Source organism: Dipodomys merriami, unplaced genomic scaffold, assembly GCF_024711535.1.
Source record: "Dipodomys merriami isolate MVZ:Mamm:240054 unplaced genomic scaffold, mDipMer1.0.p SCAF_28, whole genome shotgun sequence".
In the NCBI taxonomy this organism is placed as follows: domain Eukaryota; kingdom Metazoa; phylum Chordata; class Mammalia; order Rodentia; family Heteromyidae; genus Dipodomys; species Dipodomys merriami.
The window spans coordinates 16,166,069-16,178,355 of record NW_027204270.1 but is presented as its reverse complement, the minus strand read 5'-3'; the positions used below and the strand labels follow the sequence as shown (position 1 = coordinate 16,178,355).

Here is a 12,287-nt window from a genome sequence, read left to right as displayed (position 1 = left end):
GCTCTATACATTTAATATAATATCCATCCAAGCCTAGTCGGGTACTTGTGTTTAGTTCTTGGAAGAAATAAAAAATACATTCAAGAATTTATATGAATAGACAAAATAGTTACAAGAGTCTAAGTGATTCTGAAGAAAAATGAAATTGAGAAACACATACAAAAAAAGAAGTTGGGGAATGTTAAGTATACAGTCACTATTTTAAAAATGTGGTATTGGGGCTGGGAAGGTGGCTCAGTGGTAGAGCACTTGCCTTGCATGCATGAGGCCCTGGGTTCGATTCCTCAGCACCACATAAGCAAAAAGAAAAAAGCTGGAAGTGGTGCTGTGGCTCAAGTGGTAGAGCGTTAGCCTTGAGCTAAAGAGCTGAGGGACAGAGTTCAGGCCCCACAATCAGACAAAAATAAATAAATAAATAAATAAATAAATAAATAAATAAATAAATAAATAAATAAATAAAATGTGGTATTGTTTGGTAGACAGACATATAACAAACACAGTCTTTTCAACAAACTGTGGATATTCATAAAAAAGAAAGAAAGTAAAGAAAGAGAGAGAGAGTAAGAAAGAAAGAAAGAGAGAGAGAAAGAAAGAGAGAAAGAAAGAAAGAAAGGAGCACTGGGAGGCTGAGATCTGAGGATTATGGTTCAAAGCCAGCCTTGGCAGGAAAGTCCGTGAAACTCTAATCTCCAATAAACCACTAGAAAACCAGAAGTGGTGCTGTGGCTCAAGAGCTGAAGAGCGCAGGGACAGAGCCCAGGCCCAGCCAGAGTTCAAGCCCCATGACCAACCAAAAAAAAAAAAAAAAAAGAAAGGAGAGCTGGGGGCTCAGTGGTAGACTGCTTGCTTGGGAATGCATGAGACCCTGGGTTCAATTCCTTACCCCACAAAAGCAGAAAAAGCAGTAAGTGTTGCTGTGGCTCAAATGGTAGAGCTGAGGGACAGCGCCCAGGCCCAGAGTTCAGGCCCCATGACCAACGAAAAAAAAAAGGATCCTTGATGCTTATCTAACAACTATGGATCACCAAACTTGACACAAAACTGAAACATATAGCATTCAAGAGGCAGAAGCAAGAGGATGGCCAGTTTGAAGCTAGACAGTAAGAACCTGTCTCACAAAACAAAAGAAAAAAAGCTTCTTTAAAAAAAATTGGGGGGTAGGATTTAACTTGGGGTATGGGTACTGTCCTTGAGCTTCTTTTGCTCAAGGCATTCTCCCACTTGAAATACAGATCCACTGCCGGCTTTTTTAGTAATTTATTAGCGATAAGAGCCTCACAGACTTTCCTGTCTGGGCTAGCCTTGAACTGTAATCCTTAAATCTCAACATCCTGAGCAACTAGGGTTACAGGCACGAGCCAACAGAGCCTGGCTGAAAGTTTTTTTTTTTTTTTTTTGGGTCAGTCATGGGCCTGAACTCTGGGCCTGGGCACTGTCCCTCAGCTCAAGGCAAACACTCTACTGCTTGAGCCACAGTGGCACTTCTGGCTTTTTCTGCTTATGTGGTGCTGAGAAATCGAACCCAGGGCCTCATGCATGCAAGGCAAATACTCTACCACTAAGCTACCTTCCACCTTCCCAACCCTGAAAAAATTTTTTATTCTTGAGGTTATGAGACAACTTCTTAGAAATGACAGCTAGGAGTTGGGGGTAGGTGGTGGGGAGGGATGTAGCTGAGGATTTGGGAGTGAAGGGATGGTAAGGGAAAAACAAAGGAGGAGGCAACATTGCTGGATAAGAAATATACTCATTACCTTGCTCATGTAACTGTAAGCCCTTTGTACAATATCTTCACAATAAAAAACTTAATTTGGAAAAAAAAAAAAAGAAATGACAGCTAGGGTCACAGGCATGAGCCACCAGCTCCCGGCTGAAAAAAAGCTTTTTATTCTTGGTTTATGAGACAACTTCTTAGAAATGATAGCAAAAGTACAACCCATAAAGAATTGATAAACTAAATATGACCAAAATGAAATGCTTCCACTCTGCCAAAGATACTCGTAAAAAAAAAAGACAAAGCATAGGATGAAAGGGCACTTTTTCCATATAGACATTTCATGAAGAATTTGTATCTAGAATATATAAAGACTAAAACAGAATCAATTAATAAAAAAATATACCACTCAATAAAAAAAGGCAAAAGACATGAACAAAACTTTACCCTAGATTGCAAGTATTCACAAGTATTGAAAATAAGCACACAGAAGATGTTTAAAATCATTAGTTACTTAGGAACTGCAAATTAAAAACAAGATCAACAGAATGGCTGAGATTAAACAGCACAAAAGAGCAAATGGTAGGGAACATGAGAGAGCAACTGAATACACATATACTGCCACAATGCAAAGCACTTTGTAAAATACTTTATTAGAAAATGTTTACCAAAAGATGATCCAAATCCATGGGTAGGTATAATTATGTTAACAGTGCCCCGTGGGCAGTAGATAATTAACTTAAATTTTAAAGATTACAATGTTAAATTTTTCTTCAGTGAGATAATATTGCATTTGTAAAGAGAAAAAAAAAAACACTGAAAGCACATAAGGGTAAGAGGGAGATTTTGTATTTCATTTAACTGAATATACCAAGAGATAATATCTTTCAGGCTTAAAACATTAAGTTCTCCTTTACATCACTGAAAAAAAATTTCAAGTAAATGTTAAACTATTCATTATACTACAAAAAAAATCTTTATTTAATAAGCTGTATTTTCAGAAGATAATGTAAGCCAAGAAAAACAGCATAAAGTAATAAATATTTATTGAAAATCATTCAGCTGAGTATCTACTTGACATTCATTAAATTCTGTATTAGGTACAGATATAGCATAAAGTACAGTAAATGCCTTCCACAATCAAATCTAGTTGAATAAGGCAAGCACTAGCAGTTGATCAGAGATCAGAAAACTAAAAGCAGTTTAGGTAGGAGAGGTCATAGGCCCTGTGTCAGAGAACACCATTATATGGAAATGGTAATTGTACAAATTATGAAGAACAGAAAAAGATGGTTAACTGAAAAAAGAGAAAAAGATTTTAGGAAGGAATTATTATTGAGAAACTTCTGTACTAGATATAGAACAACCTGGAAATATGAAACTGATAGCCTAGAGTTTTATTTTGAAAGAAAATGACATCTTGAATATTACACTAGAAGTCTCAGTTGTAAAGAAAAGGTAAAATCGGGCTGGGAAGTTGGCTCAGTGGTAGAGCGCTTGCCTTGCATGCCTGAGGCCCTGGGTTCGATTCCTCAGCACTACATAAGCAAAAAGAAAAAAGCTGGAAGTGGTGCTGTGGCTCAAGCGGTGGAGCGCTAGCCTTGAGCTGAAGAACTGAGGGACAGCACCCAGGCCCAGAGATCAGGCCCCACGACCGGACCCCCCCCCCCAAAAAAAAAAAAAAGAAAAAGAAAAAGAAAAGAAAAAGTAAAATCAGTGTATTGTATCACTGAGGAGAAAAGAAAGGATAAAGTAAGGAAGCCCACAGTGAAACAAACACAGTGATCACACAGACCACAGAAAAGTGGTTGGGGAATCTAGATTTTGTGATTAAATGTCTCCTACATGTCACTCCTAATCTGTTTCAGTACAGTGGTAGAAATGAAAGACTGAGCTTCCTAGTAGTGCGGGTAAAAATAAAACAATTGCTTTGACAAAATGGAAAGAAAGAAAATAGCAAAAGCAACAGGCAACACACTACAATTCTATGCAGAGGGGAATAAAAGCAGCAAAAAAGAAGGAATAAAACAGTTGCTGTTTTCAGAAGAAACAGAATTTTTAAAAATGAGTGTACACAGGTGTGAAAAGAACTTTGTTAATTCTCCATGGAACTGGCTATGAAATATCCACTAAAGAAAACTTTGTTAATTAATGCTAATTTGTGTCATAAAAATTCTAAGTTCTTGAGATAAGAAACTATACTAGTAGAGAAAGTCTGCTATGGAGTGAAGAGAGGCTTATTACAAGTTTTAACAACTATACTATATTCAGTAACCCTGACCCTTGGCTGGAGATGTGACTCAAGTAGTAAAGTCCCTACCTAACAGTAACCTTGGCACTGTAGGTAACCAGTCTCTTGAAGCCTTCTTTTCCTCATTCAAAAGAATATTGATTCCCTCTCTAATGAAATAAGACAATACACATGTCTTATATAAGAAAACGAAACATTTTCATCTGCAATGATAAATATTCAGAAGGAACTTTAGACTGTCTTTATAAGACATGTAGGTACTTACATTATTTATAAAACAACTTTCTGGAAAATCATAAAAAGGTAGAGATATTTTAGGGACTTGATCTCAGTGAAAATAGAGGTTCTAGTAAGGACTGGTGGCAAATGTCTAGAGCAACTTGTAGAGAAATAAAAATGGAAATTTGAGCATGGCCAAATAAGATTTGATAGCACAGCTTTTTGATAGCACAGGTCATCTCCATCTTTACTTAGTATGAGCAAGCTTGTTGCAAAGTTTATCCATGTAACTATTTACCCTGTATGAAGTCATCTTTTGTTGGTGCTGAGTCAAAGAGATGTGGAAGAAGCAGCACCACAAATACATAAATACTGAGCACTTAACTGGGCTCCAAGGATATGGGAGATAACTTTATATTACGTCATGGGCTCATCACACTATCTGCATCTTCATTCTGTAATTGAGATTAAAACTTTGCATAATAGAGCCTGCACTCCTCAGTTGACTTTCAACTACCACATTAAAAGATTGATGGGGGCTAGGAAGGTGGCTCAGTGGTAGAGTACCTGCCTTGCATGCATGAGACCCTGGTTTCGATTCCTCAGCACCACACAAACAGAAAAAGTCAGAAGTAGCGCTGTGCTAGCCTTGAGCTGAAGAGCTGGGGACAGTGCCCAGGCCCAGAGTTCAGGCCCTACAACCGGCAAAAAAAAAAAAAAAAAAAAAAAAAAAAAAGATTGATGGTAAGAGAAAAAGATATAATGAATCAGACACTGCTGAGCTAGAATGTGACCTGTAATGTCTGCCTCTAAGTATAGCTGTGAACATTAAGACAACACTACAGTCCCAAGGCTTAGAAACAAAAACAAGGAAAGGAGACAGTAGAGGGAAACTCATATACATGCACAATGAAATATGAATAAAGGCTTTATATAATTTCATATAAAAATTAATTGTGTAGTTAAGAGGAATTTATTTAGTTTACCATAAGGCAGGATACACATAGAGTACAGGGTTTTGAGAGCAGGATAAACAAGGAAAAATGAAAATATAAACAAAAGGCAATCAACAGAAGCTCACCCCTGTAATCCTAGCTACACAGGATAGTCAAATATGGAAGATCACAGCTTGAAGCCAGAGTAGGCAGAAACGTTCCCTAGACTCTATCTCCAAAATAACCAGCAAAAAGGAGAGCTGGTAGTACGGTTCAAATGGTAGAGTGAAAAAAAATGGTAGGGGCTGGCAAAGTGGCTCAGTAGTAGAGTGCTTGCCTTGCATGCATGAGGCCCTGGGTTCAATTCCTGAGGAGCACATAAGCAGAAAAAGCCAGAAGTGGGGCTGACGCTCAAGTGGTAGAGTGCTAGCCTTGAGCTGAAGAGCTGAGGGACAGCGCCCAGGCCCAGAGTTCAGGCCCCACGACCGACCAAAAAATAAAATTAAATAAAATAAATAAAAAAAATGGTAGAGTACTAGGCCAAGCAAGCAAGAGGCCTTGAGTTCAACTCCAGTTCCGCCAGGAAAAGAAAAGCCTAATTGGTTTTAAAAACTTACCTGGGGGGCTGGGAAGGTGGCTCAGTGGTAGAGCGCTTGCCTTGCATGCATGAGGCCCTGGGTTCGATTCCCCAGCACCACATAAGCAAAAAAAAAAAAAAAAAAAAAAAAACTTACCTGGGTTTTAATGTTTTCTGGATCCTCAGCTTGGCTATCTCGCTTTTGGCTGGGCTTCCAAGCATTTTCTGCCTTTTTTAAGTGCACATCTTCTTTTACAGAAACTGTGATGATCTTTCTGGGCTCCCTTCTCTGGCCCGGTTGAGACCTCCGAGGTCCAACATTCAATAACTAAGAAAGAATATGACATCTATTAGAGTACTTTCAATTTACTGTGGTCTCTTTGTATTGATCACACCAAACACTTAGAGATGCAAAGACTGGGTATTAGGTAACTCAAATTATACATGATCTTTATTTTATTTTATTTTATTTTTGGGTCCAGTCATGGGGTCTGAACTCTGGGCCTGGGTGCTGTCCCTCAGCTCTTCAGCTCAAGGCTAGTGCTCTACCACTTGAGCCACAGCGCCACTTCCGGCTTTTTTCTTTTGCTTATGTGGTGCTGAGGAATTGAACCCAGAGCCTCAGGCATGCAAGGCAAGCGCTCTACCACTGAGCCACCTTCCCAACCCTGATCTTTATTTTTTATATCATCTCTTTGGACGTATTGACAGAATAAAATCAACATTCAAATATCAACAACGTTCTCTACCAATTTTTGACCCTGAAGTCCTAAATGGAACAAAGTAATTAAAAATGATTAACACTTATTCCCCAAAACAAACATTGCTTTGGATGGATCATTCCCATAAATACAAAAATTAATAAAGTAAGTAGTAGTCATTGCAAATCTGCTTCAGAAACTCAATTTTTATACTTTCAGGTCAAATGTGAATATAATCTCATCACAAAAATCTCATCCTCCAGCCAGACACTAGTTCTGAAGCATGTAATCCTAGCTACTCAGGAAGCTGAGATCCAGGATCACGGTTCAAAGCCAGCACAGGCAAGAAAAGTCTGTGAGACTCTTATCTCCAAATAACCAGAAAACCAGAAGTGGCTCTGTGGCTCAAGTGGTAGAGTGCTTGTCTTGAGCTGAAGAGCTGAGGGACAGAGCCCAGGCCCAGAGTTCAAGCCACACAATTGGGGGGGCCGCGGTGGACAGAATCATATCCTTATTGAGGATCATACTACCTCTAAATTAGACTTTTCTTTTATCATCAATGAGTCAGCTAAATTATTCCCCCCAAAATTTATCTATTTGCCAGTCCCCAGTTTTTGCTAGATTCTGACTATACTCATGCTGTTAATACCAATACATTTCAGTATGGCACAATGATCACCAAAAGAAGCACAATTACAATCAAGATAACAAAGTTAAGTAAAAAGTGGCACAATAAACTTTAAAAATATATGTATACTGCTGGACAAACACAAGATAAACACTGTTTGTAAATATTTATCAAGATATTTGAGTTCTCAACAGATGTCTATGCTTTTAGCTATTAATATCCATTAGTTGTACATGTGTTTATAATGCGTCTTGATCATAAACATCCCTTCCTTTATTCCTTTACTTTCCCCTCCCTACTAAGCTTTTAAACCCTTAATATGCTCTTTAATCAATCTCTAATGTTGTGACATTTAAAATCTGGGGACAGAATTACTATCTAAAATATCAATGCTTGTAAACACTGTATGGTGCAGAAGAGTATAGAGGTAGATTATGAGACAGAGGAACTAAATTTTTCAGAGAGAATCTGCTACTTAAGAACTATGGGGAACAAAGCTTCTTAATTGGCAGTGTTTATCTAGCAACTCCAAGGCTCTCAATATGATTTGGAAATTGGTACTGTATAACACACACACAAACACACACACACACACATGGGTAGGGTATCACTCCATGGTACACATGATATCATCAATGACAGTAAAATCCAGAGCACATGGCTCTGGGTTTATTTTCCAGAACACACAAAAAATTAATATGACTAATAAAGCAAAACTTTGAAAGTAAAACTAGTTTAAATTTTAACATACTTTAAATTTCGTAAATGTAGGAAATAAATTATATTCATCTTTTAAAAACACATCATTTTTATTTCATTGAGACTACAATTGCACTGTTTCTCTGCTCACAACCAATATTCATTCATTCCAGCATTTTTATTTTTTTGAGTTGGAAGCAATACTGGATTTGAACTCAGGGGAATGAGATTGCTTGGCAGGTGGACTACCATTATAGCCATATCACCAGCCCTAAAAAAAAAAAAAAAATAAAAAAAAAAAAAAATATATATATGTATGTATGTATTTTGGGGGGGGGGGTCCGGTCATGGGCCTGAACTCTGGGCCTGGGTGCTGTCCCTCAGCTCTTCAGCTCAAGGCTAGTACTCTACCACTTGAGCCACAGCACCACTTCCGGCTTCTTTCTTTCTGCTTATGTGGTGCTGAGGAATCGAACCCAGGGCCTCTGGCATGCAAGGCAAGCACTCTACCACTGAGCCACCTTCCCAGCCCCTAAAAATATATTTTTAACAAGATAATTTCAGGATAGTTTAAAATAGGAGTGCTAGTTATTAAAGCCAACTACAGAGCATACCAAGCAGTGCATGCTGGGATGTTAAGAAATTATAAGTTGACATGTACAACTGGCAAAAAGGATTTAAGGTACAGAAACAGAGACTATGAAGATGGGGCTGTGGTTTGTTTGTTTGTTTTTTTTTTGGGGGTCTGGTCTGGTCATGGGGCCTGAACTCTGGGCCTGTGTGCTGTCCCTCAAGCTCTTCAGCTCAAGGCTAGCACTCTACCACTTGAGCCACAGGGCCACTTCCAGCTTTTTTCTTATGTGGTGCTGAGGAATCCAACCCAGGGCCTCAAGCATGCAAGGCAAGTGCTCTACCACTGAGCCACCTTCCTAGCCCCATGGGGCTGTGGTTTTTTATTCAAAATGTTTATTTGCCAGTCTTGAGGTTTGAACTCTGGGTCTGTGTCCTGCCCCCGAGCTTCTTTTATTCAAGGCTAACACTGCCACTTGAGCCACAGCTCACTTCCACCTTTTTTAGTGTAGTTTATTGGAGATAAGGAGACCCAGGGGCTTTCAGCCTCCAGAGTAGCTAAGATTACAGCCGTGAGCCACAGGTGCCTGGCTGCAATGGTACATTTTTAAAGCTTTTTTTATGCTAGACATTTATGCCCAATGACATGCCAATATGTATAATCAAAATACCAACTTAGGTAAATTAAGAATGTTTGCTAAGTGAGAGGCAGGTAAGCATAACTATTTATTTCAAGACATGAGGTATCAACATTATGATGAACCTTAATGATGAAAATACCATGCAAGCACATATCAAACCTTAAGGAAAGCAAACAAAATAAAGTTGATGGTTATTTTTTGCTTTGGCTAGTATCAGGGCTTGACTCAAGGGCTTAATGCTTACTGAGCTTGTTTAATCAACATTGAAACTCTACTTCTAGTCCAACTTTGGCTAGTTAATTAGAAATGAGGTCTTGCAGACTAGACTTTTCTGCCTGGGGTGGCTTTAAACTATGATTCTCCAGGTCTCAGCCTCCTGAGTAGTTATGATTACAGGTGTAAGCCACTGATGACTGGTCTGAAAGCTAATCTTTTGAGAGAAACTATAAATTGTAGACATTATCTTATATCGAGATAATATCTAAGAATAACAACTCATTAATCTGTTGTGCATAGGCATATAGATAAGTGTGTAAATAGTAAATTTTAAAATTTAAAATAGTAAATTTTAAAATAATCTCCAAATTTAATATTCTTTTTTTTTTGTCATGGGCCTTGAACTCTGGGCCTGGGCGTTGTCCCTCAGCTCTTCAGCTCAAGGCTAGCACTCTACCACTTGAGCCACAGTGCCACTTCCAGTTTTCTGGTGGTTTATTGGAAGTAAGAGTCTCACAAACTTTCCTGCCCCAGCTGGCTTTGAATCGTGATCCTCAGATCTCAGCCTCCTGAGTAGCTAGAATTACAGGCGTGAGCCACCGGCACCTAGCTTCAATTTTAATATTCTAAGAGATATTTTATTATAAACTTATTATTTCTTTTTCCTATAATTATTAGAAAGCCAATGAATAACAAGTTGTAAATAACAAGTGTTAATACACACTAGAGAAAAGATAAATGTTAAATTTCAACTTTTGCATGTCACATACACAGAGGTCTTTTTTTGGGGTGGGGGGTGGGGGGGGGCGGGGCGCGGTCCGGTCATGGGCCTGAACTCTGGGCCTGGGTGCTGTCCCTCAGCTCTTCAGCTCAAGGCTAGCGCTCTACCACTTGAGCCACAGTGCCACTTCCGGCTTTTTTCGTTTTGCTTATGTGGTGCTGAGGAATTGAACCCAGGGCCTCGGGCATGCAAGGCAAGCGCTCTACCACTGAGCCACCTTCCCAGCCCCACACAGAGGTCTTTAAGATAATGACATTTCTATTCTGTAGTTTTGTATCCAACTGCTTTCAGTGTTTAACTGAAGGTAAATAATCAGGTTCAAATATCTACAATGTGACATTTGTTCAGATATTTGTTCTTAAAGTAAGTTTAAAGAGTTAATATTCCAGAAATAAAAAGATATTGGGGAAATAAAAATAATCATGTTAAATAACTCTTTTATTGTTTGTTTCTTGGTGCTGGGCTTGCACTCAGGACAGGGTATTGTCACTGAGATTTTTTACTCCAGGCTGGTGCTCTACCACTTAAGCCACAGTGCACTTCTTGATTTTTGGTGGTTAATTGTAGGTAAGAGTCTCACAGGCTTTCCTGCCCAGGCTGGCTTTAAATGGTGATCCTCAGATCTCAGCTTCTTGAGTTGGTAGGATTAAAGACATGGGTCACAGACACCTACCTGGAAGACTTAACTGTTTTTTAAAAACAATGCTGGAGATTGAACTCAGGGCCTCAAACTTGCTAGACAGGAGGTTCTATTACTTGAGTCACAATTCTAGCCACTTTTTGCATTTGTTATTTTCAATGTAGGGTCTCACTATATACCCGGGTCAGCTTGGGCTGCAATCTTCCTTCTTATGTTTCCTATAGTCTTTGGGGATGATAGGTATATATCTAACCATTGTGCTTCCCTAATGGCTGGGATAACAGGTCAGTGCCATTATGCCCAGCCATAGGTTGAAATGGAGTCTCACAAACTATTAGGCCTGGGTTGACCTTGAACCACAAACCCTTGGTCTCCCAAAAAGCTAGAATTATAGGAACAGGCCACTGCACTGGTTATAAATAATATTTTTAACAATTTTTTTGGCCAGTCCTGGGGCTTGAACTCAGGGCCTGGGCATTGTTCCTGAGCTTCTTTTGCTTAAGGCTAAGCATTCTTATCACTTGAGCTACAGTGCTACTTCCAGCTTTTTCTCATTATGTGGTCCTAAGGAATTGAACCCCAGGCTTCATGCATGCTAGGCAAGCACTCTACCACTAAGCCATCTTCCCAGCCCTAATTTTTTTTTTTTAAACAAAAACAAAGACTTCTGTAGGTATGGTACTCAGCCACTACGTGGTAAATGAACTAGTGGGCAGGGACAAGAGGAGGAAACTGAGAGAAAGCAAAGGAAGGGGTAACATTGTCCGAAAGGAAATTTACTTATTATCTGACTTACGAAATGGTAACACCTCTGTACAACACCTTAGTAATAACAATAAAAGTATATTAAAAAAAGTAAAGAATTCTTAAGAGGGTGATCTGGAAATATACATTAAATCCCAGGCTCCTCCGGGTATTAGATTAAGAGAGCTTTATTCCACTCTGCCATAGGTATTCACACATTTGGCAACTTTTCCCATGCTTTCTGCAAATCTACAAAGCATGGAGTAGGCAGAGCCTGCTGAATCCTGCACAGTGCAGTGCCCCAGCATAACTCCACTGGTGATGCCACTTCCTCCGCTGAAGAGCCTGCCACTGCAGGTGTAGTGGCAATCTGCAAGCTACCAATATTCTTTTATGGATGTAAATTGTCTACTTTTTAACTGCACAACCTACAGTGAGAAGAGCAAACCAAAAAAATTTATATAAGACCACAGACTATTGTTTTGATTAAAAAAAAACAACAACACAAAGATTCAGCGCACCCCTAGAGGCAGGCCCTTCAGGGGTGGGTGCGACATCGCCAGTGGAGTGCAACTTGGGGCTTTGCTCTGTTCCAGCATTGGCAATCCATGCCTGCTCTGCACTTTGCAAATCTGTAGAAACAAAGACAAAGAGACCACTATTAGCTCCATGTCATCAGAGATCTGCAGTTACCAGGACAGGAATCCTATAAAGGGTGGCTCTATTTTTAAACCTATTTGCAGGTCATTTCAAGTGAAAATATATAAGTGAAAAAATACAAGATCAAATCAACATATACTAGCTCTTTCAAGTGAAAATAAGAAAAATGTTTTTATTTGCTTTAATATTCCTATGGAAAGGAGTGCCTAAGAGTCTTCTACTTCTTCATTACAGAAATCCGTAAGCAAAAACGACTTTCTTGCTATTAGGACAGTGTTCTAAGCAATTCAGTTGTAGGGAATTTGCACTTA

At 39.1% G+C, this 12,287-nt stretch overlaps 1 protein-coding gene across 17 annotated transcripts in view; it reads right to left on the bottom strand.

Annotated features, from left to right (window-relative positions):
- Positions 1–12,287, bottom strand: part of Eif4g3 (eukaryotic translation initiation factor 4 gamma 3) — a 234,209-nt gene that overhangs the window by 73,086 nt on the left and 148,836 nt on the right. For 11 of the 17 annotated variants that reach the window (XM_070037719.1, XM_070037733.1, XM_070037735.1 and 8 more), the window contains 2 exons: positions 11,838–11,948; positions 5,854–6,024 (listed from right to left, as the gene is read on the bottom strand). In XM_070037719.1, the coding sequence (XP_069893820.1) occupies positions 5,854–6,024; positions 11,838–11,948 (282 nt within the window). The remainder of the gene's footprint in view (positions 1–5,853; positions 6,025–11,837; positions 11,949–12,287) is intronic. The other 6 variants (XM_070037734.1, XM_070037724.1, XM_070037726.1 and 3 more) reach the window with 1 other exon arrangement.